General features: G+C 47.2%; 1 protein-coding gene across 11 annotated transcripts in view; it reads right to left on the reverse strand.

Moving 5' to 3' along the window:
• The window catches only part of TENM4 (teneurin transmembrane protein 4), a 985,233-nt gene that overhangs the window by 481,273 nt on the left and 478,261 nt on the right, over positions 1 to 25,699 (reverse strand). For 9 of the 11 annotated variants that reach the window (XM_081062099.1, XM_081062097.1, XM_081062096.1 and 6 more), the window contains one exon: positions 17,084 to 17,185. The exons of the other annotated variants lie outside the window; for them this stretch is intronic. In XM_081062099.1, coding sequence (XP_080918225.1) covers positions 17,084 to 17,093 — 10 coding nt within the window. In that variant the 5' untranslated portion in view covers positions 17,094 to 17,185. The remainder of the gene's footprint in view (positions 1 to 17,083; positions 17,186 to 25,699) is intronic. 11 annotated transcript variants of the gene reach the window in all.

The raw sequence follows: 25,699 nt of genomic DNA on the forward strand, positions 1-25,699 counted from the left end.
TAAGGGGGCCCTGGGGTCTCCAACTGTTTCTATAGAAGTGACTTGCATTATCTTTTATTTTTTTAATTCACATTTTTATTGAGACAATGGTAGAGTCACAGACATTTGCAAGAAACAATACAGAGAGATCCCTTATACACTTTGACCCGTGTTCCACAAAGGAAACATCGTGCAAAGGCATAATATACCATCACAACCAGGTAGTGATATTGAGTCACTCCGCTGTCTCATTCAGGTGTCCCTAGGATTACTTGTATTCACGTGTAAGTGTGTTAAGTTCCATGCAATTTGATCATCTGTATAGGCTGGGGTTCCACCATCATAGTCAAGATACTAAACAGTTCCTTCTCCTCAAGTATCCCTTGTGTTGCCCTTTTATAACCCTACCCCCTCCGAACCCTGTCCCTGTCCCTAAACTCTCTCAAATACTAATCTGATCTCCAGTTTTAAAATTCTGTCATTTCAAATCGTTATATTAATGGAATCTTACCATATGCGATCTTTTGGGACTGGCTTTTTCTGTGCAGATGCATATTCACCCAAGTCGTTGTAGGTATCAACAGTTCATCCATTTTTATGGCCGGGTAGTATTCCATGATATAATACAAATGTATCACTGTTTGTTTCACCTTCATCTTTTGAAGGACATTTGGATCAATTCCAGTTTTGGGCTATTACAATACCTACAATGTTTTAATTATTCAATTGGGTGGTGGGTATCTAGATTTTCAATGCGTGATTTATCCTTCCTTTTGGGGCAAAGAATATTTCATGACTGAAATAAAAAAAGGAATGAGGAAAGAGGGACCACTACTCCTGGCCCCGCCTCGTGCAGCCACTATGCTTGAAGGGAGAGCAGCCCTGAGTGCAGAGCTCAGGGTAACAACTGAGGCCAAGGCTCTGGGCCCCTGGCAAGTCTGGTAACTAGAAATGGGAGCTGGGCACCTACTTGCTTGGAGGCCCTAAACCTCATGTAGGTGCAAAGAAGGCTGTCCAATCCTTCAGCCTCTAAGGCAAGTGTTTATCCTCCCTTTGGTAGCCTGGGTGTGTGGGTGGGCTGCCCCCAAATGGGAAAATCACAAAGAAGGCGGAAGAAAATGTACTAGTGCTCAAGCCTGACAGAATGAAATCTGGCATCTCCTGAAGGCCCTTGAGAAAATCCACAATTGCAGCAAAGTGGCCTCCGGAACGGTACGGGAACAGAGTGCCAGCTGAAAGGCAAGAGAAAAGACGGAACTTTCTTCTTATTTGAGGTGAAAGATGTGCAAGAATTCTGTTGCCAGTGGGCGAAAAATGAGTCCCTGATACTATCTGTTGCTGCCAGGGGCAGGGCAGACAGGTGCTGCCCTGGCTTCCTGTGTGCCTCCTACACCCCTGCCTTCGTAGCTTAACTTTCTTTGCCTAAATCCCTGCAAACAGCAATTACGAATTTCTTAGTCCTGGGCAGAATGTGGGGCAGTGACAGATTCCTGCCACAAACATCCACTGGGGGCTGCCTGTCACTCACTCTGCCCCCAAGAGGTCTCAGGGAGGACATGCAGAAATGCTGTGCGCTGAGAAGCCATTGGGGGCTCTGGGACTCCCCACCATGGGCGAGAGGCGGGAGCATAGCGAGGGCCTGGGTCACAGCAGAGCTTACCTTCCAGGTGGGCCTGGCAGAGTGAGGTGGATTTTGACAGGTTCAAAGTATCCAAAGGGCTCCCACCCTGAGGGAAGACCATTTGTAGAAGGCCCAGGAGGCGGGACGTACTGTGATTACAGCTATTACCATTGCTGCTGCTAATAAGAATACCACCACTCAACTGATTGGGAGCACTAACTATGGACTAGACAGCGTGCAAAGAGCTTTCTGTGTGCTGTCTCACTCGATCCTAGCAACACATTGTCACGTCAAGTTTACACACGGAGTTATAGAGGCACAGGGTGGTTAGGAAATTGCTGCAGTTGCCACTCCTTGGAAATGAGAGGCAGGATTTGAACCCAGAGCCTGAGCTCCTTCCTGTTAATGACAAAATCTTTTGAGAAAAGGATAACACGGGGCCTTCTATGATACCATGAGAAGTTCAGCCTTCCTTTGGAGCGCAAGGAGAAGCCACAAGAAATCACTAAGTAGAGAGGGTCTCAAGCAGACCTCTGTTTTAGAGATGCTCTTTAGGAAGCTGAAACGAGTTCCCTCCCTACTCAAAATCTCTGAAAGTCCACCTCCTTGGTTTTATTGCTTTTCTTCTGAGCCTCTTCCTTACTTTGCATGCTAACATTTTTTGGCGAGCTAGTCACAAGCTTGTTTTGGAGAATTAGGCTCAACACCCCTTTCCATAATTGCAGGCATCTGGTGAGGTTTCTAAACCAGCATGGGAAGCATGCTCTCTCCAGAGTGTTCCAGACCCATTAAACTCTGCATAACCCATTTCTGCTCCATCTACCCACTATGACCCTCTACTGGGCATGGCTGGAGCAGAACTCAACCCATGGCCTCCAAGACAAAACTCAAGTGCGAGGAAGCCTGATCACCAGTACTTTTCCAAATCTGGGTGCTGTGCTCCTGGAGGCTCCCAGGTTCTACCCAGTGCTTGGGCCCAGTGGCTGGCCAGGGCCCCTCTCCCTTCTCTCAGACACTCCACATAATGGAGGGGAAGAACACAGTCTTTGCAGTCAGGGGTTCTGGGTTTAAGCCCTGGCTCTGCCCCTTGCTACCTGTGTGAGCTGCAGAAAGCGCCATCCCTCCTTGGGCCTAGGTTGGGCGGAGGGTGAATGAGAAGATATCAAAGGTCCCTCCAGCCTGGACACCTCTCCTGGAGAAGCCAGGGCTAAGCACACTCTCATCCTGCCAGCTGAGATGGCAACAACCACCCCCATCCCTGCGACAGGCTGCTGTGAAGAACAATGGGAGAAATACAGAAAAATACTGGTCAGCCGCAGCGTGCTTTACAAAGCGAGATTATCTTATTATTTTACAACCCAGTTTATCTCCAGTGTCCCCCCGCCCCGATGCCCTGTCTTTCCTGTTTCTCCTCGGTAGCAGGGGGAGTCTGGGGCTGGCGGAGGTGAGGGAGCAGCAGAGCATTTCTCCAGACCACATTTAGATGCGCTAGGTCTGTGCGCCGACATGCTCTGAGCAGTGATAATGGACCCACGGAAATGCTGTTCCTCGCTGCACAAGACAGGCCTTGTGGGGAGACAGAACAGGTGTCAGCAAGAAGGCCCCTCTGCCTGGCTCTGCAGAGCACAGCAGTGCTCCCTGGTTTGCAGGCTTGGGCGCTGCCCTCTGTGTGTCAGTGATAAGGCACTGGTGCCTCTCCAGTCACACCTGACCTGGACAGGCCCAGACATGAGTCAGGGCAGCAGCGGTGCTGGGAGGATGGCAGAAGGCGGGAGACAGCCATGCCCACTGCTGGAAAGGAGGGCTCTTCCCTCCCTTCCTTGTACCAGGCACTGGGATTCAGGATTGAAGCAGCCTGTGGCCTTGCCCTCGGGAAGATCCCGTCATGGCAGAATGGGGATGAGCCCAGGGTTGGAGGTCAAGTAGGGTGAGCTCTTGCTTGCCCTGGCTTACCATGCCGTCGCCTGGGGCAACAGCCTACCCTCTCTCAGACTCAGTTTCCTCATCCATAAAATGGGGATGATGATGAGGAAGAAAAAAGTAATAGCTGAGTTGTTGTGAGGGTTAGGATGATGCAGTAAAACACTTCACACATTTAATAATGTTAGTTATGCTTATGGGGGAGGAGAAAGTTAATGAATCATTCCAAATATACGTAATGAGGCTCTGTCATGGGCCAGGTCATTCAGGTCATTCTAACCTACGCAGGCCCTCACCAGGGCACAAGTGAGGACGTCGACAAAGGGAAGCACGGAGCGTGGAGTAACAAAGCAGAGCCATCCAAGCCTCCTTTCCAGACTCTCCTTGCTACCTTCCACCCCCTCCTTTCACAGGTTACGCCCTTCGACTCGCCCCACACCTGCATGGTCCAGGGACAGCAGTTTTTTTCTTAAATGGTGGTGCAGAAGCCTCAGAGGCCAGGAGTTCTAGTAGAGGCCCCCAAATTAACTTCAACCCGTAAGAAAATCCCAAAGTCTCTCCTCGTAAAAGACAACCTCTGATATGATTGAACTGCACCTTGATGTCTCAGCATCTCCGACATGACCTGCTCCGAAAGGTTTGCATATTAATTGCGTCTCTGAGGGAAGAACCAGACAATGTGGTCTTTGATAACTCAAATGCATCGATCACCCATCCCTCTCTAAAACAGTTCCAAGAGCTCCTGGGTGGGACACTGCACGTTCACAGGGTCCCAGTGAGAAGAATTCTCCTACACATAGTGTTCATGGCGAGAACTGCTGGAAAGCATTCCTTCTGCAGTATCATCCGCTCTGGGCCCACTCCTGAACATGTGTGTGGGGGGCTGGGCGGGGGCAGGGACTCACACCTGACAACATGTGCTGAGTACCTACTAAGTGCCAGAAGATTTACATGCATTATTTCATTGAATCCTCAGAAAAACCTTGTGAGGGGAACTGTGCTTATCCCATTTTATAGACAAGGAAACCGAGGCACAGAGAGATGAATTAATTTGTCCAAGATTATACCGGTTGTTAAATGAAGGAGGCAGCTTGAATGTAGGTCTGTCTGGCTCTGATGTTACTGCTCATTTCTTTTATCAGTGATTCTCAGCCTTTTCATTATAACCCCGCATCCTCTCCCCCACTGCCAGAGAGCCTTTATAGAATTTTTTCTTCCAAATCTCCCCCTTCCTATGACATTTTAATACTGCAACTATACTGTATATTCTTTTAAGTACCCTGGCCCTTTAGAGGACAAGAAACCATTGTAAGAACTAAGATTATTTTTTTAACCTGTAAACCCCCAAGAACCAAATTTTCCCCCTTGAGTCGATAGAGCCCCTGTTGAAAATACCCATGGTTCTCAAAGGGTTGTCACTGCAGTAGACGAGGACAATGCTGACCCACAGACCAAGACTAGGAAAAGAAAATTAGCTGGACCATTTCTTCTCAAGTGGAGTGTTTATGTTTTGAGAACCTGGGGAGTCATGATCGTTTTGTGAGTAGATTGGCTACGTGTTCCTCAGACTTTAGATTCACTTGCTACTTCCTATGGGAAGCCTGCCTCAACACCCCCACCAGAGGCTGGGTTAGCCCCTTCCACTTCAGGTTTTGTTCGGTCAAAGCCATGATCAGACTCCGTGGCCACTGTCCATGTAAACGTCCTTTTACACAAGGGGGAGGACGGTGGCTTATCCATCTCTGCGTCCCCCAAGCCACACATGGGGACAGCACGTAGTAGGTGCTCAGTAAATGTTTGTGGAATGAATGAACCAGTGGGCAAATGAACTGAAGAGCCATGTCTGGGATGCCCGGATCGGAGCAATCGCACGCAGTCGTGCCTTCAGAATGTGGTAGCTTCTGGCACGTTTTGCAAAACCTGAGTTTTCATTTGGCAACGTCTATAGGTAACGGCGCTTGGTGAGGGTCCCCGTGAGGCTGAGCGCACAAGCTAAGAACTCAGGATAGTGAGGGTGGTGATGCTGAGAGACGGAGACCTAACCTATGGCGTGGAAACTCGCCCTCAGCTCTCCTGGCATCCTGGATGGACCTCGAAGGAAAATAAGATAAACTGCCGAAGGGTAATAACCGGGAAAACTCTATTAAAAGAGCCTCAGGTTTACAGCAAAGAAGGACAGTGATGACCACTTTAGACTTCTGCTTCCAGGATTCCGGCTACCTACTCACCCTAAGGAACCCTTCTAATGTAGGACCTGGGCAAGTACCACACGAAAGAAGCAAGCTTATTTTTAATATAGACCTGAGCTGTCAAGAAAGAGAAGGAAATCCTCAGCGGTCTACTACTATACTATACTAACCACAGATAGTATTAATCCACAGAGGTTCCCAAGCGCTGAGTGAGTGACAGCCCCAGGGGTATCTGTGAGTCCTGAGTGGTCTGGGGCTTTTAGTAGTGAAGGGCCAAAGAAAGAAGCAAGGTCAAAGTCTTTCAAAAGGTGGATTTCAAACTGAGATCCTCATGTAAGGCTAGTATTTACACCTCGGTGAAAGGGTGAATCAGAAAAAAAAAAATCGACCGCATAGTAGGAGACAGTAAGGAAACTTGACCCTAGGGCTGGGCAGAGGGGAATTCTCAATCAAAAAATGGCCCTCACATGGGTCTGGAACTTGACTAGCTATTACCTTATGGCCAGGAAAACAAAACAAAACCAAGTCTAAGCTGAGAATTTAATGTAAAGTGACCCCAACTTGATGGTTCCCCAGCCACCTGGCAGAAGCAAACGCAAATTCTTTCTGTAGCAATGCATTTTCAATTCAGGTCTCAAAGAAGTCCTACAAAGTTTGAACAATCACAAACTCACAATTTAAAAAATCATGGGAACTCCTGAGGAAACAAGCCACCATGAGTAAGAGACAGTAGATATAATGAATAAATTAATCATGCCTATGAATACTACAGGTACTGAAATGATCAGATTCAGAAAGTGAAATGAGTTAAATGTGCATATTTTATATATATATATATGTATATATATATATATATATATAATATATTTTTCATATACACACACTGTAAGAGTAGGTTAGCATAAGAAAGGAAGCATTTTCTGGATGACCTTAACAGGGTGTGGACCAGATGTCCTGTTTGAAAAGAGCTTATCTTGTTAACTGCCGACTGGGTGGGGTACAAGCCAGCTTATCTTGTCAAATCCCCAGAATGTGGAACAAGCCCATGATATGTATACTCTTTGAAGCTATGGAAAATTACTAGATGCTTTAAAGATGCTATATAAACCCTTGGCTTTGAGTGCTCGGGGTCCTTGTTGAAACCCGCTGCGTCGGGCAGATACTTGGACCCCAGCTAGCTGGAAATAAACCTCGCTGTGTGACTTGCATTATCGCGTGTGTCCTCTGTCCAATTGAGGGGAGGTCGATTCTAGACCTTAACAACACAAAAACACATGCATACATACACCGCGAGTGTCAAAAAATATATACAAGTAGACACTTTGGTCAACGTTGCTCAAGCAGTAGTTCGCCATAATCAGAAATGTCTGTGCGTCCTATTTGGGAGACCACCTCAGGGATACTGTGGATACCTGATCATGGCATTGTACACCAGAAGCTAAACATTAATGAATGCCAACTATAATTTTATATATATAATGTGATGGCTCGGTGTGAGGTCGGAGGGATAGTGGATGGGGGAGGGGGGTTCACAGTGTGAGGGATATAAATGATGAACGTCTAAGTATTACCTTGTCTTGTACACCTGAAACTAATAAATAATAAAAAAAAAAGAAATGTCTGGACACTGATGGTAACCACTTTGAGCACCTCTTGTAATTGCTGAAGTCAAACGTGACTCATATTCATCTTTTATTATTGGTATATATTGAGTATTACAATTTTAATACAGTTTTCCTTTCTTAAAATGTGTATACATTTTTTTGGCACTCTCTGTATATAGTGAAAGCATAAACACAGAACAACAGACTATCAAAAAAAAGGATAAAGCAGACTGAAAGAGAGCCAACTAAACTTCTAGAAATGAGACTGATGGGTGGGCTTCTTGAGGCTGTTCTAAATAGGGCTGGCAGTATCAGAATGAACCCCGGAATTGGAATCAGAGAACCAAAATGCTGTGTGACCTGGGCCAATCACTGCCTGACTCTGGGCCTCTGTTTCCTCATCTGTAACTGAAAGGGTGGAACTAGATCACCTCTTAAGTCTAATAACTCTATTAACTAATAATATTCTATAATAAACAGATCACATCTGTTGGGCACCTGTTTGTTTTGTGCTACCTCTGATTATAAACATTTCATATGATTGTTTTTTAACACTTGTAATAGCCCATTGAGGTGTGGGCTCTTATTATATCCATTTTACATGGTAGGAAACTGAAGCCCAGAGAGATGAAGTAACTTGCCCAGAGTCCAGAACTGGCAAGCCAGGCTTGGACTCCATTGGTCTGACTCCACTGGTCCTTCTACTGCACGTTATCTTCATCTAACATGCTTGACTCTTAGCCACTGGGATTCCAGTTCTAGGCAACCGGGCTTACAGAAGTCTCTCACAGCAAGGGCAGCTCAATGGCTAGCATAGGTGGTTAACACCAACCAGAATGCCCGTTCCCGTGGGGTGAGAAGAACGCCATGAAGTGCACTATCAATAACCAAGTACTATTCAGTACATCCTATGAGCAAGGCCTGTGCTTATGTTCAGAGTTATTTACGGCAGAGCAGCACACAAGGACAGAGTGCTGGGGCTAACTTTCTGAGCCACCCACGCTGAGAAAACTTTTCATTCTCAGGGTACTTCTCTGTGCCTTGGTTTCCCCAGGAGGAAAATGGGGGTGATAACAGTAGTAGCTAACATCACCGGGTTGCTGTCAGGATTACACAAGCTAATACAAGTCAGGCACGTAGTGAACATGCCACAAATGGTAGTTCTTGCTGCAGTTGTTCTTATTATTTTCAACCCATTGGGAAGAAGTTGGGCTTTGCAGCAGATGACCTTGATTCGATTCCAGGCTCCCCCACTTCCCAGCTGTGTGACCCTCTCTGAAGCTCCATGGCCCCATCTGTGAATCAGAAATAACAATGCTTACCTCACTGCTAGTTGTGAGGGTTAAATGGACTGTGAAATGCCTAGCGCAGTGGCTGACATATAATAGGTACTCAACAAATGTCTCTTCTCACCTCTGGAGTGTTTTCTGCACACTTGGCTTTTCCGCCATGGTTAGACTCCAAAGAGGCACAGGATTCTTCTATCCTTATCGATGTGGACTCACTGTTTTTTGTTGTTGTTTTTTCCCCCTACCAGGGGAGCTATTACAAAAGCAGTGTGGGTGGAAGATGTCTAAATGCATCCATTTCACAGCAGGTAAGTCAAGGCAATAGTGATAGAGGTTCACAGCTGCAGAAAATGGCCTTCACACCATGACCTTGGCTGCTTGGCGAAACTGACCACGGAGATGTGCTGCTGAAGACGCAATTAGCAACAGGAAGCAAGCCCTACCATTACGAGGGTGTGGACATTGAATCCACCGAGGGGGACACTGACCTTCCCATTTAGAAACGAGCCAGGCATTCGGCTTGGAGATAGCTCTGTGCTCCTTTTGTGCAGCCAGGACTGCACAGCAGCCCCACCCTGAGGATGGGGACAGGTAACTAAGGACCACATTCCGAAGGGCAGTGACGTCCACAGTAGGGCGCATCACTCTGCCAACCCCCATTGCGCAGGCCTCAGGGAAAGGCAGAATGCCACACCCGCTTCCCAAAGCACAGGGGGTTGGGAACACGGGTGGTTCCCTTACAGGGATTTTGTCGAGCAAACAGGGAACTTTGTCGAGCAAACAGGGAAATCCTGGGTTTCAAGCTGCATCTTTGGCACCTTTTGGATTTCCCCTTCGGTCATTTGCTCTTTCTTCTTCCTCCCTAAGACCATCAAATGCTGGGTCCTGGAAGGTGATGGTGGCCTGGTAGGGGGTGAGCAGTCCAGGTGCTCTGAGTGAAGCCCGAAGGTGCCGACTGACTCGGGGAGGGAAGAGGAACTTCAGAGGACAGACAGGTGGTCTGGGAAGAAACGAGCCTGAAACCACAGGATGGAGTGGCCGCAGTACCACTGCCAGCCCGGCGGCTCCTCCCCCGCTAGAGCCTGGCGTCCCACCTGGACAAACTCAGCATTTTCTCCCTGGGTGGAAGAGAGGATGGTACTCCGACAGCCCTGGCTCTAAACGCCAGCTCCACCATCCACGAGGACGTCTACGTCCCCAGGCAAGACACTTCTCTGCATTTCTATTTGATCACTGCAAATGAGGGTATTTCTACCATATAGAGCCAAAAACATGTCGGTTGTCATAATGAGGGTAAAACACACAGCGTGCTTAGCACAGATACTAACCCACAGTAAGGGTTCAGTAAGTGTCATTGATCATTGCTTACCTTATCCTGACATAACCCACCCCATATGCGACCGCACTGTCTTAGCCTCATGAACCTTCTTTGCCCTTATTCAGTATTTACCTAAGAACCAGGGTGTCCCATTTAAGATTGTTTCTCCAACCTGACCGTGAGAAAAATAATATATCTGTCCCAAGCCCTTTGTCCCGCCAGGTTCCTACCACTAACAGGATGACAGTTCTGTCAGGGGCTGAGCACTCAATAATCGCTGCGTCAATAATAACTCTAGTTAATAGTAACTCGGGGTTAATATCTCAATTGTGGCCATGTCCTCTATGAACAGTCAGCGATACAAAAGTGGGGATTATTGATTGTCTGTTGTGTGCAGGGAAGCTGCCATAGTAGACTCCAAGAGGGTGGAACAAAGAAGCATAATTGGTATTCCTGTTCAACTTTCCACAGGCTAAAAAGTGTATTTGGAACGATAAAATAGAAACACATTTTAAAAAGAGCAGTATGTAGCGGTAAACACTCTGGGTCAAGCAAATGGTACCAAGTTCACGTGGAGTCATGGGAACAGCAATCATGGGCTTTAGAAGTAGACGGACTTGCTTTTGAATCCCAGCCCTGACACTTTTTAGCAAGGAATCCTTGGTGGGGGGATGCCTCAGTGTATTTCATCTGTAAACTGGAGGGAAAAGACCACCTACCTGTTGTGATGATTAGATAACATGGCGAATGCCTGGGAGTGCCCAATTAGCTGTTAGTTTCTTTCCTCCTTTTCCTCATTTCCCCTTCTTTTCTAGATAACTGATCATGCTTTATTTGCTAGTGAATTAGATTTAGTAGCGGACAATTTGTTTCTGCATGATGGTGACCTCAGTCTTCTGTACACCATCCAGTAGATGCGTATGCAAAAGACTCCAACGTCTTTCTTCTAACTTCTCAGAAAAGAATAACAAAAAGTTCCAGCTCCTCCTCCTGGCCTTCCACCAGCAGGTCTTGCCCTTCCAACCACGCTTCTGCAGTGGTGCTCACCTACTGTGGCCCGGATGAGGGTCCTGGTATGGAAAAGGGCTTACCCCAGCCTTGAGGATTTTAAGGAGAGTAAGAAAGGCTTTCCAGAGGCAGGTACCCCTAAATGAACCTTAAAGCATGAGAAGGATTTTGATAAGTAGACCAAGATGGGAGAAAGCATTCTGGGCCAAGAGAATATCATGTGCAACATCCCCAGGGCAGCCTGGCTTTAGTCCAGGAGAATTCCCATCCCCTCTCCACTAAGACTGTCCTCATTTCCTTTTCTCTCTTTATGAGGTTCACAGTTCATTTCTTTCCACTCCCTGCTGACCTCTGTAGCAAGGGACTTATTTTTTGCACCCACAGTTTTCAAAGTGCGGTCCAGGGATCTCTGCAGATCCCCAAGACCCTTTCTGGACATCTGTGAGATCAAAACTATTTATAATAATGCTACGCCACTATCTGCCCTTTTCATTCTCATTCTCTTATGAGTTTACAGTAGAGTTTTCCAGATTGAATGCAGAAGCAGATATATCTTCTACTAAGCCAAATATTAAAGAGATTTGCTGAAATATAAAACAATGTCACCCCATACGTTTGTTTGTTTGAGAAAACTCATTTTTCATAAAAATATATTATTTGGGCTAGCCTGGTGGCTCAGGCGGTTGGAGCTCCATGCTCCTAACTCCAAAAGCTGATGGTTCGATTCCCACATGGGCCAATGGGCTCTCAACCACAAGGTTGCCAGTTCAATTCCTTGAGTCCCGCAAGGGATGGTGGGCAGCGCCCCCTGTAACTAAAAGATTGAACACGGCACCTTGAGCTGAGCTGCTGCTGAGCTCCCAGAGGGCTCAATTGGTTGGAGCGCGTCCTCTCAACCACAGGTTGCCAGTTCGACTCCTGCAAGGGATGGTGGGCTGCGCCCCCTGCAACTAGCAATGGCAACTGGACCTGGAGCTGAGCTGTGCCCTCCACAACTAAGACTGAAAGGACAACAACTTGAAGCTGAACAGCACCCTCCACAACTAAGATTGAAAGGACAACAACTTGACTTGGAAAAAAAAAAAAAGTCCTGGAAGTACACACTGTTCCCCAATAAAGTCCTGTTCCCCTTAAAAAAAAAAGAAAAGAAAAGAAAATATGTTATTTGTGGTAATGTAATGGTTTATTGTTGTTGGTTTAAATAAGCTATAAATAACAATTGTAGCATTTTTTTCAGTGCTAATTATTAGTATGCCAAACTTCCATAGATATAACCTCATAAACAAAAACTCTTTGAGGTTTTTAAATTTTAAAGTATAAAACAGGCTTCTGAAACCAGAGAGTTACAACCACTGCTTTAGGACATAGTATAAAAAGGACAGAAGAGGGCAGAGTGTGCAACTGGCCCTGGGAAGTCCTCTCAAATGGCGATTTCTGCCCATTGCTTGGAAAAGACCCCTGGGCAGTCTTTTTCCTGAAGGACATTTCTGTCTTGTCCACCTCTCCCTGTCCCTCCCTCTCCTTCCTCTTCCTGTGAGAACCCAGTAGTAGTCCAGGTCCCCTTTCTATCCTAGTTGTGACCTCTTTCCCAGGCTCAGGGTGGTGTGTGGTCAGGAGGCTTTGGTGTTAGAAAGGCAGGGCCCTCAAATGACTCAATGTCTCTGGTTTGCATTTCCCTGCTGGCTAAAAATGGTGGATATCTTTTTATGTGCTTATTGACCATTTCCGTATTTTCTTTAGAGAAATGTCTATTCAAATACTTTGCCTATTTTTAAATTAGGCCTTTCGTCCCCCTATTGACAAGTTGTAAGTGTTCTTTATGTATTCTAGATATAAGTCCCTTATCGGATCTATGACTGCACATATTTTCTCCCTTTCTGTGGTTGTCTTTTCACTTGCTTTGTGATGTTCTTTGAAGCACAAAAAATTTTAATTTTGATAACATCCGATTTATGTATTTTTATCCCTCTCCCCTTTTGTATGTGCTAAACAATTACCTAACCTAAGATCATGAACATTTATGCCTATGCTCTCTTCTAAGGGTTTCGAGTTTTACTTCCTAAATTTAGGCCAATGATCCATTTTGAGTTAACTTTTGCATATGGTGTGAGGAAGGGATCCATGTGTATGTTGTACCAGCACCATTTGCTGAAGAGACGGCTCAGAGTCTCTGAACCTTAGTCACCTCATCTCTAAAATGAGTTTTAAAACACCATCTTGCAGGGTGCTGTGAACATTCCATGAGATATAGAGAAAAAAGTACCGCTTGGAAGCGGGGGTGGGGGGGTGTCCCTGGCACACAGCACATAGTCAATGCCTATACCTGAAGGAATGAACAATGAACTTGAAACACTGGTCATCACCATTACCAACTGTCCAAAGCTTTTCCATCTCTAGAAGTCTGTCGCATTCATGGCCTCAGCTGCTTGTCCCAAGAGCCCAGTACTGTTTCTCAGGACCCCCTTTTCTCAGTGGACCTGATAATCGTTTTCTTCTCCCCATCCCTTTTTCCTCTCTTACATTCTACCTTAGCTTTGCATTAAATGTTCTTGGTCTTCATTAATTAATCAAATGAAAATCGTTAACCCACTCAAATCTTTTTCTGCAAGTTGGTGGGAAGGCATGAACGAATGATGAGTCAATCAATGAAAAGGCTCCTGTTTTAAAGTTAGAAAAGTGAAGCCCCTACCGTGATCATATAGGCCACCCCACCCCATGTAGGTGCCACAGGGGGGCCTGTGTGATGCCATCTTCCAGCACTCTCTACACTCCCCCGCTCCACCTCCCACTCTGGAAAGATCCTTTTAAATCATATCCCCCTCCTCCATGGTGTTTGCAACACCTCCCGATTTAGTTTTCTCTCTGAATTTCATTAGTGTCCCATTTGCCTTGTCTTCCTGATGGTCTTCCTGATGTCAGGCAGCCGTTAAGCAGGAGACCCAGCTGGCGACAACGGTTCCTGCTTCCCGAATGAGGATAAGGGGGACACATGGAGAAGGAGAACTGAGGTCCCTGGGCTCTAATTCCACACGGTGCTCTGGTCCACTCTGCTCAGGCCAACACAGTAGCTGGACTCCAGCTGTGCACCAGGCACTGGGGGCTCAGAGATGAGGGGCTATTCTTGCCCTTGAAAGCCCTCGCCTCCCGGGGATGGATGGAGAATGCCTGTGCCAGGTGCCGCACGGACTTCACCCTTCTGGGCAGGCAGAGTGAGTGACAAAGAATGAAGGAGTGAGTGGGGAGAGAGAGGCACTGGGGACATTCCCAGAAGAGGTAACGGGGTACGTAAAGGAAGAATCCTATGAACAGTGTAAGCAAGTAACGATAAGCAGTCTTTTGTGCAATTACTTGTTTACCCATTCACTCATTCAATGTATATTTAATGAGTGCCAGTGTTCCCAGCATAAGAACACTGCAGGGGACAATAATAAGTAAGTCCCTGACCTCGTGAAGCTCACCTGCCAACGGGAAAAGACAGAAAACAGACAAACTGACAGAGTAACATATAATGCATCGGGTGGAGACACACGTTAAGTAGAAAAGATCAAATGGAAGAGGGCACAGGAAGAATTGGATGGGGAAGATTGCTGTTTGTACAGGGTGGTCAGAGCAGGCCCCCTGCTCTCACCTCCACCATGTCCACTTGGCTCAGACCACTGGCCTCCTGCCGTTCCTTGAACAGAAAACACACTTTTGTTCAGGACCTTTCAGCCTCATGTGTGCTCTGCTCACTTGAATGGTCTGTTCACTGCTCTTCCCTCTGCCTCAAGAGCTTTCCCCGAGAGTGGCACAAAGGCTGGTATGCCTTATGCCCTGAGACAGGAGTGTGTTCATGGTTCAAGGAATAACCAAGAGGCCAATGTCCCTGGTGGGTCATGGTGGGTCCTTTGGCTTTTCCTCTGCGTGAGATGGGGAGCCATGGACGGTTAGGAGCAGAGGACTTATCTAATTGGACTAGTGTTTTAACCGGTACCTCCATGCCTGACCCCAGGAGGGAAAGGGGGCAGCAGAGCTGCCTGAGAACGTTACTGCAATAATCCAGCTGTGAGATGTGCCGAGGAGGGAACAGAAGTGATGGGGTCAGTATAAATATAGCACAGAGTGTAAGGGGAGGGATGGGGGACACGAGGCTGGAGAGAAAAGGGAGCACATTATAGACAGAAGAATCTGCCTGTGTCAAATTTCAGATTCAACCCCATCCTGTCAGACTCAGATCCCGTTACCTGTATTTCTGCAATGTCTTCCCTCCCTCCTTGAGTTCAATACTCCTTGCTCTAGCCCAGCTATAAGGAGGGACCCCATGTCTGGGCTCCAAGAAGCTCTCGTGGGCAGTGAGATCTGTGTTCATGTGTCGTGACATCCATGGGATGTTTGGGGGACCAGGAGGAGAATGGCCCTGGATGGATGGATGTAGAGCAAGAAGAGGGGATCACACTTAGATTTAGATGGAGTGAGGGATGAGATTCAATTTTTTTACTTTAACTTTCATGTCATCACAAGTGAGCCCGGATGGGGTTGAAGAGTCACCTGCAGCTTAGTTCGCTTCCCTCGCTGAGTGAACCTCAATTTTCTTATATTAAAAATGGATTTTTTTAAAGTGGAATTGTAAGAACTACCTCATGGGGTTGTGGAAGTCATAAATAACTCAAGTACTTGGCACAATGCCTCAATACAGGGACCCCATTTTACCTGTCCCTCTATAGGAAAAGCTAAAAACCTTAAGAGAACCTTCAGAGAACCATATGTCTCGACTGCTGAGCATGTGTCCCTGTTTGTAGTTACAAATTCTTCAGGCTGAGAGCAGAGGCTACCTTTGCTTTTGTTACCTGTTATATCCCCAGAGTCTGGCCTGGTGTAGAGCCCATCCTTAATATTCAATATGTCTTCATTGAAAAGCTACATACGAGTAAATGATCGAATCAGAGGCTATGTAAGGTCTAGGCTCTAACACTTTTTAGCTGGGAGACCTCAGAGAAGATAGTTAATTTCTCTGAGCCTCAGTGTTCTCATCTGTAAAATGGAAACAATACTATCTACTGTGGCAGAGGCAGTTATTGCTCATCAAACAGTCACGTCTTTCCCCCCTTTCCCAGAGCCCTAGAAATCAGGCAGGAGCATGTGACTAGTGCTGGTTGATGGGTTGTGCGTCACTTCTGGGCTGAAGCATGTAAAAGCCAGCTACCGCTTCCCGTGCTACAGAGACCAAGGTGGCCACAGGTTCCAAGTGGCACACCTAAAATACAGCCAAGCTTCCATCAGCCTAGCCCGAGTCACCAGGTAGAGCAGAGCCCCTCACCCGTCTCAGTTAGACATGTAGCACGAACAAGAAATAAACCTTCGCTCTGTTAAGCCACTGAGATTCTGGAGTAAATTTATTACTGCCACATAACTGAGCCTAGAAGGCTCAGACTTCTACTTGGCAAAATGGCTCGGAGGATAAGAAAAATTGCGTGGTTGCTAGTAGGTTTTCAATAAAGGCTTGTTCCCCGGGTGCTGCTCCTTTGCCTCTTCAGATGCCTTCTCCCTGACCCCGCCTCTAATTATGATTCCACCTTTCTCTGTGCCATTTTTTCTCCTCTAGCTCGAAACATCCTTGTAGTTTTTTCACCCAACCCGGGTGTTTCCTATTGTTGTTGTCATTGCTCTTCCGCACAGCAGTATGAAGAAAAGCCTCCCGGGAGCCATCCTGGCCAGCTGGATCGTTGGGCAGCCACCCACTGACCTCCTCCTGCCCCATTCTCAACTATGCCTCTGATCCCACTCTAGCTCAGCTTGAAATGTAACCAGCAAACTCTGGACCCTGCCTCTGGTCTCCTGCAGCCTAGAATGAACACTATTGTCACTGCTGCTTCCACAGTCCTGGACCTGCCCCTGAATGCCAGCTCCTCCATCACTTCCCGGCTGGATGTGTGGCTCTCGCCTGCCCTCTCCTCCCACCCTGTCGGCTGCTGTCTTGGCTTCCAGCACGCACCAGTCCTCCTCCTGCATTTGCTCCCCGAGAAGGCCACCCCCACTCTTGCCTGACCTCCTCCACTTCTCAAGCTGCTTAGTGGCAAATGTCTTCAACCAAAAAGCCATCATGGCTTAGGATTCTGAGGTGGTATTTTGCATCAAGTTGGTGACGCAGAAAAATCAGAGCAGAAGAGGGGACTGACCTGGCTCCATGTCAGTGTGTTCTGAAGAATCAGCAGGGTTCGTGGGCCCCGGAGCCCTCTTTCCAGGGCCATCCGATCCTGGAGGAAAGGGCAGGATCTTTTCTGTTGAAGCAGAGAACACAGACCCAACTGAGTGAGGTGGCCAGATGGCCCACACCCTTTCTCACAAATCTCTCCCCAGCAGGCATTGCAAACACACACCAGGGGGGAGATGGGTTCCTAGTTCCTCAGCCACACAGAGAAGCAAGCGGGTCCCAAACACTCTGCAAACCCCACACAAACTTCCTCTATGCAACTTTCTTAGGAAGCTCTAGTGAGTCTTCTTCTGTTTCCCCATATCATCTTGAGCTTCTCTTTCCTCATCTGAAAGAGGTAAACTCTGAACTAGGTGACACGTGTAGTCCTTTGTCCCGCTAGAATTCTACGATGTTGAGTTTGATTCATTCCCGATCTCCAATGCCCAAGGAGCTATCTGCACATGATAAGGATTGTGAAATGAATAAAAGAAATCCCATCCCACGCACAGAAGGATGAGGGGAGGCTGAAAGGTTTTAAGTCATTTGCCTCATTCATTGCAAGAGGAGGACCTGGGGTCTAAACACAGACTCTGAACACAGGCCCTCAAAGACGCACAATTTGGGTACTTTCCACTGCACCAACTACCACACTCACCCAGTGCCAACACCACACATGGCTTTATATCAAAGACCTACTAGGCTAAAGAACAGAGCATGAAGAACACATTTGGAAATCTGAGGTAAAAAGCCATTATTTGAGAAATTCCCTGAATCCGTATTTGTCAAATGTATGGAGGACCCCAACTAAAAGGCATTACGGTCTACTGTAAGGTGAGGAGTAACTGGTCACTTCCATTAAAAATGAATTGCTCCAAAGTGTGAAATTTTTCTAGCTTCATTTGCATTGCATACATTTCTTTATTGTAAAAATTCTCGCTATTCTCATCAAAGTGTAAAATATTAGGCAGGAAAGGTCACCAGGCTCTGCTCAAGTGCAGAGTATCCCTTCTTTTCCTTGGGAGGGGTGCAGGGGGGCAGGCTGGGTAGAAGACCCGATAGCCAAAGCAGAATTAAGACAAAGTTCGGAGGTCAGCCTGGAAATGTCCTTATAAATCATACCATATTCACTAACATACAAAACAGGCAGGACACTACGGAGGGTACGAATGTTATTTTACGCATCTTGAGGAAAATAATCATGACTACTCTGCTCTTAATTTCTACTCTGCCTTGTTCATTACAAATGTACCCTCTACAGGACCAGAAAGCAGCAGGAACGAGCTTTGCTGTAACCGTGGACATGGCAAGAGGCCCTTTCTTCTGTCTGGTCCTCTCCCCAGGTGCCCAGTGCCTGGTGGACTTTAGGACTCAGCTGTTGGCTTTGCCCCCAAGGGTCCGGCTGGGGTCCTAGTCACATCCAGGGACTTGGTTGAAACATTCAGGGTCTTTCTCAAACCCTCTCCTTTGCCCAAGCTATACAATTCCAATCTGCCTCCATCACGTGTGTGTCAGGCTCTCCTCAGTACCTTCCGATCCCTCCCCCTTGAAGAAGCTGCAGAACTGCAGCTTTACTCCTCCTCTACCCTCATCTTTGCCGTGGCTTCAGGGAAAACCTCAAAGCCTTTCCTTCTGTTCATTTCCTTTTCAATTCATATCCCTGAGTTCCCTCTTTTTCAAAGGACCTCCAATAAGCGTCACAATGACTGTTAATGAAACCAAAATACTCATGGTTTGACCAAAGGTTTTAGAAGTATTTCTGTACTAGTAGCATTTTTATGGAGGGGAAATCCAGTAAGAAAAGGAGTGTGGTATTTATTCATTCACTTACTCACTCCTTCATTCATATACTGAGTGTTAGCTGCTGTACAGGATTCACTGAGGACTCAAACAAATCGGCCCTCAGGAAGCTTGCAATGAAAATAAGACCTGGCCACAAGTAATTATAATGCTTGACAGTTTTGTAAGAGAGATACAGATAAAACCCAGTGAGAAGACCGAGGAATGAAGAGGTCCCCCTGGCTGACAAATCAGGGACCAGGTATTGGACACCATAACGCTTAAGCTCAATCTTGCACCAGAGGTAGCATGTTAGGTGGGTGGCATGGGGACAGGGCACAGTGCTTCCTATAAGGCAACAGAAGCACGGAGGGGAAAGAGTGACAAAGAATGAGTGCGGAGCTCAGCTTTCCAGAATGGGGGCTGCGTAGAGGGAAGTAGAGGACATCATACTTGACAGGCGATATGGGTTCCAACAGACAGGGTCCTGAATGACACTCCAGAAAAGATGGCCATGATTCAGTCAATACTAGAAAGCCATCGAGGGCTTCTGAGCAGAGATGTGACCCAGTTGGACATCTGCTGTAGGAAGATGAATCTGGCAAGTCTTGCACAGTATAAATCGGAAAGGGAGGTGCCTGGGGCAGGAAGCTCCTACTTGTGTGTCAAGCATTGGGCACAGTGTTTGGTGCTGGTACCTATTTGATCTCATTAAACCTTCTAGACAACTGCAGGAGGCAAGTATTATCCTTCCAGACTTGCAGATGAGGAAAGGAGGTTTCAGGAAATTTAAGCTGCTTTCCCCTAGGCCCCCAGCTGGGAAGTGGTGGGGACAAGATCTGAACCCTGTTCTTTCCAGGTGAGCTATAAAGGGTGCTGTGACACTGAGCATGACACCTGCATATCTGATACTGCCAATAAACCTCTACTCCCAGTGCACCTCTCCGCCTGCCCGAGGGAGAGTGGATGTATGATCACTTCCTGGGCTGCATTTCAAGCACCCCCAGTGGAATTAGGTACAGAGTGCCTTTCCCCAAAGTGACCACAAATCAAGGAGATAAGATAATGCTTTGAGCTGGGTCCCAAACAACACTGACTTTGGTGTCTTGCAGAGAATTTCAAAGGTAGCAGGAGACCATGCTCCTCCCTTGCTAGGAGTACTGGCTTCCATCTCGCCCTTCTCAGCTAAGGCGTGGTAGCAGGAGAAGTAGATCCAGGAGCCCAGGAGGACATCTTTTGGAGGCAGGGAATCTGTTTCCTCATTGATGTATGAGTATTTCTATGCTCTGGGCTGAATTCATATTATTGGAAGGATTGCCCAGACAACTCAATGCACTCGAACTGGATGGCCATACCTGCAGATGGAGATGATGTCATGAATGACTCCCAGCAAGATGCCTGCTGTAACGCTTTTTTCCTTTTTTTTTTCCAAGGGGAGAAAAAAAAACGTTTTCATTCTAAACACAAGACATGGTGAGAGTGGGCTGTACACCTAACATTGGGGTGCAGGTTTTCTTAGAGGTGTCCTGACAAGAGCAGGGACTTTGAAAACAGATAAAGTGGGTCTGAACCACACTTTGCTCAGTGGCCGGCTACGAGGCCTTGGGCAAACCAATGAGCTCCTTAAATTTCTTCATAATCAGGTGGGAATGATAGCAAAGGATTAGAGAGACTAAGTGCCAGACCCTTGATACATACAAAAAAATGCACTATGATTTCTTCTCATATTTTATGTTCAACATTCTGGTCTCACAATGAGTTTGTGCTGCATTGAAAAAAAAGGATTTTTGGAGGAAAAACAATGCTGAAATTATAGCAAGTTGTTCATACCCTTGACTTCCCGCTTATTACCAGTGTCATATAATGATTTGTCACCACGTCTTTGCTTCCACCAGACTGGGAGGTCCTTGAGAGGTTGACCACTGTATCTTTAATCCCCTTTGTACTTCCGTTACCTTGCTCTGAGATCCAAACATAACGAGAGTCTGCAGTTCCTCTGGGATTTTATTTTCTGAGCCTGGACTTTTAAGCAACACCTTTAAGAGCACGTCCGATCCTCTGAAAACCATTTCCTTCTCAAGGCATCGTTAGGACGGGGTACTTCACCTTGCTCCTTTGTTAAAAGCTTTGGTTTCTAATCCAAGCCATTATATGTGCCAACATATTTAATAACATCTTAATAATGCCAAACCTCCCAGGATCGGACCAGACTGGGGATGGATCTGGGGTCTACCAGGATACTGGAAGGGCACACGGCAGAGGAGAAAGGAGTGAAGCATCAAATCTGGATTCAAATCAGGGCTTGTGCACAGTGCCTAAGGTGGGCTAAGTGCTCAGCAAAGGTTCATTCCCTTCTCTCCTCCTGACTCCAGAGAAAAGCAAAGCCGTAAAACTTGTTGCAAGTGAAAGAGGGAGTGGAGAGTCACCACATTCCTGAGTCCACTTAGAATATGGATTTTTTTATTTTTTTTAAAGCTTTTTTCCCTAAGGACTGATGGAAGCAGGTTATTTCATTTTAATTATGTCAGCTGCAGCTGCTGCTTGTAAACTCAAAGACAAATTTTCAGATTAAAAAGAAAAAAAAAAACCCGACACACCTACAAACTCATCGACAGAATCAACTATACACATAGAATGACACGTCATAGAGAAAGCACATAAACAGGGTGGGACAATCTGGAATGTCCTGCTAGAGACACTCAGATCCAGGGGGAAATCCATGGGCGTGCTTACCCCACTTCTCCTCCCACCTCACCTCCTCTCTGTCTCCAACATCCAGGACCAGCCGGGGAGCCACACAGCGTAATGGAACATTTCCTGTTGAGCAGCTGTGCATTTTTAATGCACACACGGGGAAATAAAGGCAGCAGACGATTTTATGCAATCTTCCTATGGACTTTGAACTGGGTGTCCTCATTCCTGAAGGCCTAAACAAATTTTGTTCTTACAGGTGCTCTGTGGGTGCAGTATGCCAGCCCCATGCTTGTCATGGTGCGGACGAGTCTGCTGCACAGGGAAGCGGGAAGAGAGCTCATCTGCCATTTTCTGGCTGCACCGCAGTCTTCTCTCTTGTGGTTCTTCCTCAGTGCACTCACAAGTGGTTCTCCATGTTAGCATGGCAAGCAAGGGCTCACGAATCCTTCACACGTGAGCTGTCCATACCTGCATCACGTGGAGAGTTGTCTTTGAAAGAATTGAGGATCCTTGCCATTGCAGGGACATTTGTCGGAGAGGAGGCTGAGGGGAGCAGGTGGGGCACCACTGTACAACTGCCGGGAGGGAGATGGAAGGTAGCAGGCTCTCAGCAGAGAAAGATCATGTGCTTACAGGGATGTGCGAGAACTCTGCCTGTGAGACATGGCTCATGTGGAAGCCCGGAGAGGGGAGGAAGCATTTCGCAAAGAGCCACGAGTGCCAGAAAGCAACCTGATGAGGTCTGTGGTATCAGCGGGGAGTTTATTCAATTTTCTGAAACTTGCTTGTATTTAACTAATGTTCACCTTTAAGCTCTTCAAACACACCATCAAACGTTCTGGGATTTGAATGCAGAGGACAAATACAAACCCTTGCTCTCAACCGCCTGAGTGCTCCCCGATCTCCAGGTCTTTGCTCAGCTTCATCAGCCTGCAGAGGCTCCCTGTCCTTCCACGCTCACCAGCTCCTCCTCTTCCTCCAGGAGCCAGGGCACATGCCGGAACTTCCACGGAGCCGTCTCTGTTGTCTGATCACAGCTAATGGCGCTCGCATGCCAGAGTCACCAAGTCCAGCTGATTCTACCACTAAGTCCCGGGGCTAACCCCATCTTTCTGCTTCAATTCCTTCCTTCAAATCCTCACACCATCAGTGCTGTTCCTAAAAGCCTGACCCTGCCTTTCCTGGCTTGATATCGCTGTTGGTCTCCACTGCCTTCAGGGCAAAATCCAAAGCCCGCCCTAGAGCAGACAGTTCTCTTTGCCGTCCAGCCTGGCGACTTCTCCATCCCAGTCTCTGGCCGCTCTTCCCTCAGACCCTCTCTGCTCCAGCCAGACCTGGGTGTGTTTAATACCTCACTGTCTTCCCACTGCTCTTTCCCTTGGCCTGGGAGGCCTCTAGAGTGCTTGCCCACAAGTTTGTCATGCAGCATCCCATCTTATTCTGGGGAAGCACCTCCCTGATTCTGGGAACTACTTTTTCCACTGCTCCCATCATGTGGGTTGTGAGAGTCATCAGTGCTATTTGGCAACTATTTCTGGCTCTCTGCCTCCCAGGCACAGGTGGGGTGGCACACCCTGACAGGGCCATGCCACTAATTGCGGCACGTGGGTTGTGAGCAGAAGTGTACCACTCCCAGGTAGAAGGTTTAATTGCAGCTGTAGGACCCTCTCGAGTTCTCTTTCGCTCTGGTACAATAATTAGCACAGTGGGACGATTTGTCAGCATGGGGGACTATGAGGGAACCCCTCCCCTCTCCCACCACTCCCAATACACATGGCGGTCATGGAATATGAGAGAAAACAAACTCTTTGTTGTTACAATGTGGGGTGATTTGTAATCAGCATTAATTAGCTGATCTGAAAGATGCGTGGGCCCTATGAGAATTGTATCCCTAAAGGGCGCTGCCTCCCTGGCCATCATTGATTGGTTCTGGGCTGGGTACCCTAATGAAGCCAGCGCAGTCAGAGTTCTGGGCCCCCTGGCTGCCCTTGCAGAGAGCAGAACCTGATCAAAGATGGACCAGTTAGAATTCTCCCCAGGGATTACTGAACACAGGAAGTGAAATAGAATGTATTCTCTAGTAGTGAAGCTTGCAGAATGTGAAAACTTGAGAGCTATTAGTGACCGTGTGGTTGCATTGAACTCTGTCCTCCCAAAATGACAGGTTGGAGAGCTAACCCCTCAGAATGGGACCTTATTGGGAGGGAGGATCTTTATAGAGGTAATCAAGTTAAAACAAGATCACTGGGATAAGTCCTACTCCAGTATGACGGGTGTCCGTATAAAAAGGAAAATTTGGACACAGAGACAGACATGCACATGGGGAGAATGCCGTGTGGCAATTGGAGCTCTGCTGCCACAAGCCAAGGAACTACAAGAAGCCAGGAGGGAGGCCTGGAGCCACTCCTTCCCTCTTGAGGGAGTGTGGCCCTGCCCATGCCTTGATCCTAAACTTTTGGCCTCCAGAACTGTGCAACAATAACTTGCTGTCGTTTAAGCCTCTTAGTTTGTAGCGTTTTGTGACAGCGGCCCTTGCAAACTAGTACAGTGGTGGAAAGTTGGTCTTAGGTGAGAGAAAGGAGTTCACGAGTATGAGAGAAGCAGATCACAGCAGCAAAAAGAGACAAAATGAATTTAACAGAACAGAATTAAAACCCTGATTCCAATTCCGCAGAATCTCTGCGTTTTCTCTGGCCAGAAGGTTCAACTCCTTGGATCCTATGAAGCAGTAGTGAAAGTCCTTCTGTTGTGAGTTAATTCTGAGGTTTCTGTCACTTCGAACCAACACTCCTAACACTATTAATATTTAATAATTATCATTATCATTGAGGTTAAGAAATGGAAAGCAATGCTGGTGACTCCCACTGATGCTGAATTTACCATATTGGCGACTGATAAACAATGAAGCTCACTGCTTCTACATGTTGTCCAAACACATCCCAGGAAGAGACAGGGTCCTCTCTTGTCTGAGTGCAGTAAGCTTCATACATTCACGCAGTTTAATCCGCCTGGTGTTTTCTTTTAATCTAGCAACAGCCTGAATAAAATCTGAAAAGGATTTTCTCCTACTCAGTTATGCCTTTTTTCCCAATCCAAACACAACTGCATGCCGGGCCCCTTGAAACGCTCCAAAACAAAACAAGTCCAGCCCAAATCCCTCATCGCGTTTCATGTTATTTTCTTGGCTGTACAAACTTAGGGGCCTTTGTTTCTTCTGCTTTGCCCTTGGACTTTTCCTGCCCACATTCTCCTCTGTCTGAGCTCCCCTGCCAAAACAAGCTAGTAGAGGAGGAGAGAGACAATATGAGGGAAGGCAGGCTGGAAAGGATTAACCAGCTCAGACAAGAGCTGGAGGTCCCCTGAAACAACTCGCCAGCCCTCTGGAATAACCACTGAACACAGGCCATCCTGGGCAGAATGGCTGGATAGCAGGGTGTGGCTTATGGGTTTGGTCTTGTTGAATAAGAGATAATTGTCCAAGGTGTAGTTGAGCTTCTGGGACTGCCACCATTGCAAGAAGATCTTCCACCTTGAAGATCCTACCAAAGAACAGGGACGCCGCTCTCCTCCAAAGGAGTAAGGATAGCAATTACTCACATGAGCAAGACTTGATGAGTACAGGTCTTACAGTCTACTGCCCCTCTACAGAGTGCAGGAGGAACCTGATTTCCCTTCATTTGCTCTGTTCAGGAGATCATATAAAATTATGATACCCATATCAACCTGCCAGCTGTCTTGATCAGAGATATGAGAAAAGAGTAGGAGTTTCCTGGAATGGGTTGGGGGCCAAATCAGCCTTGAACAAAGAGGATGGTGGGGGTGAGCGGGCCGAACGGATGCCTGTTTGCCACACTTGCTGCTCTTCTCTGTCTCACAGGGAACTGCAACGCTCAGGCTCCCTCACTTCCCAGCTTCTGGGCAGGTAGGTTTGGCAAATGGAAGAACATGGCAGAAGAGAGGAGGTGAGAAGAAGAGAGCAGCTAGGGTATCTCCCCCTCTCTTGGTGGTCTTAGCACCCTTGGTAGCAGCCACGTAAGCTCTGTTGCTTCCGGTCCTGACAGGCACGCTACGTGATGGTTCCGGCCCCTGCTGGATGGTCCCACCTTCCGGGTTCTAGAAACCTTCTCTC

This window comes from Rhinolophus hipposideros, assembly GCF_964194185.1.
Source record: "Rhinolophus hipposideros genome assembly, chromosome: 10".
Classification (NCBI taxonomy): domain Eukaryota; kingdom Metazoa; phylum Chordata; class Mammalia; order Chiroptera; family Rhinolophidae; genus Rhinolophus; species Rhinolophus hipposideros.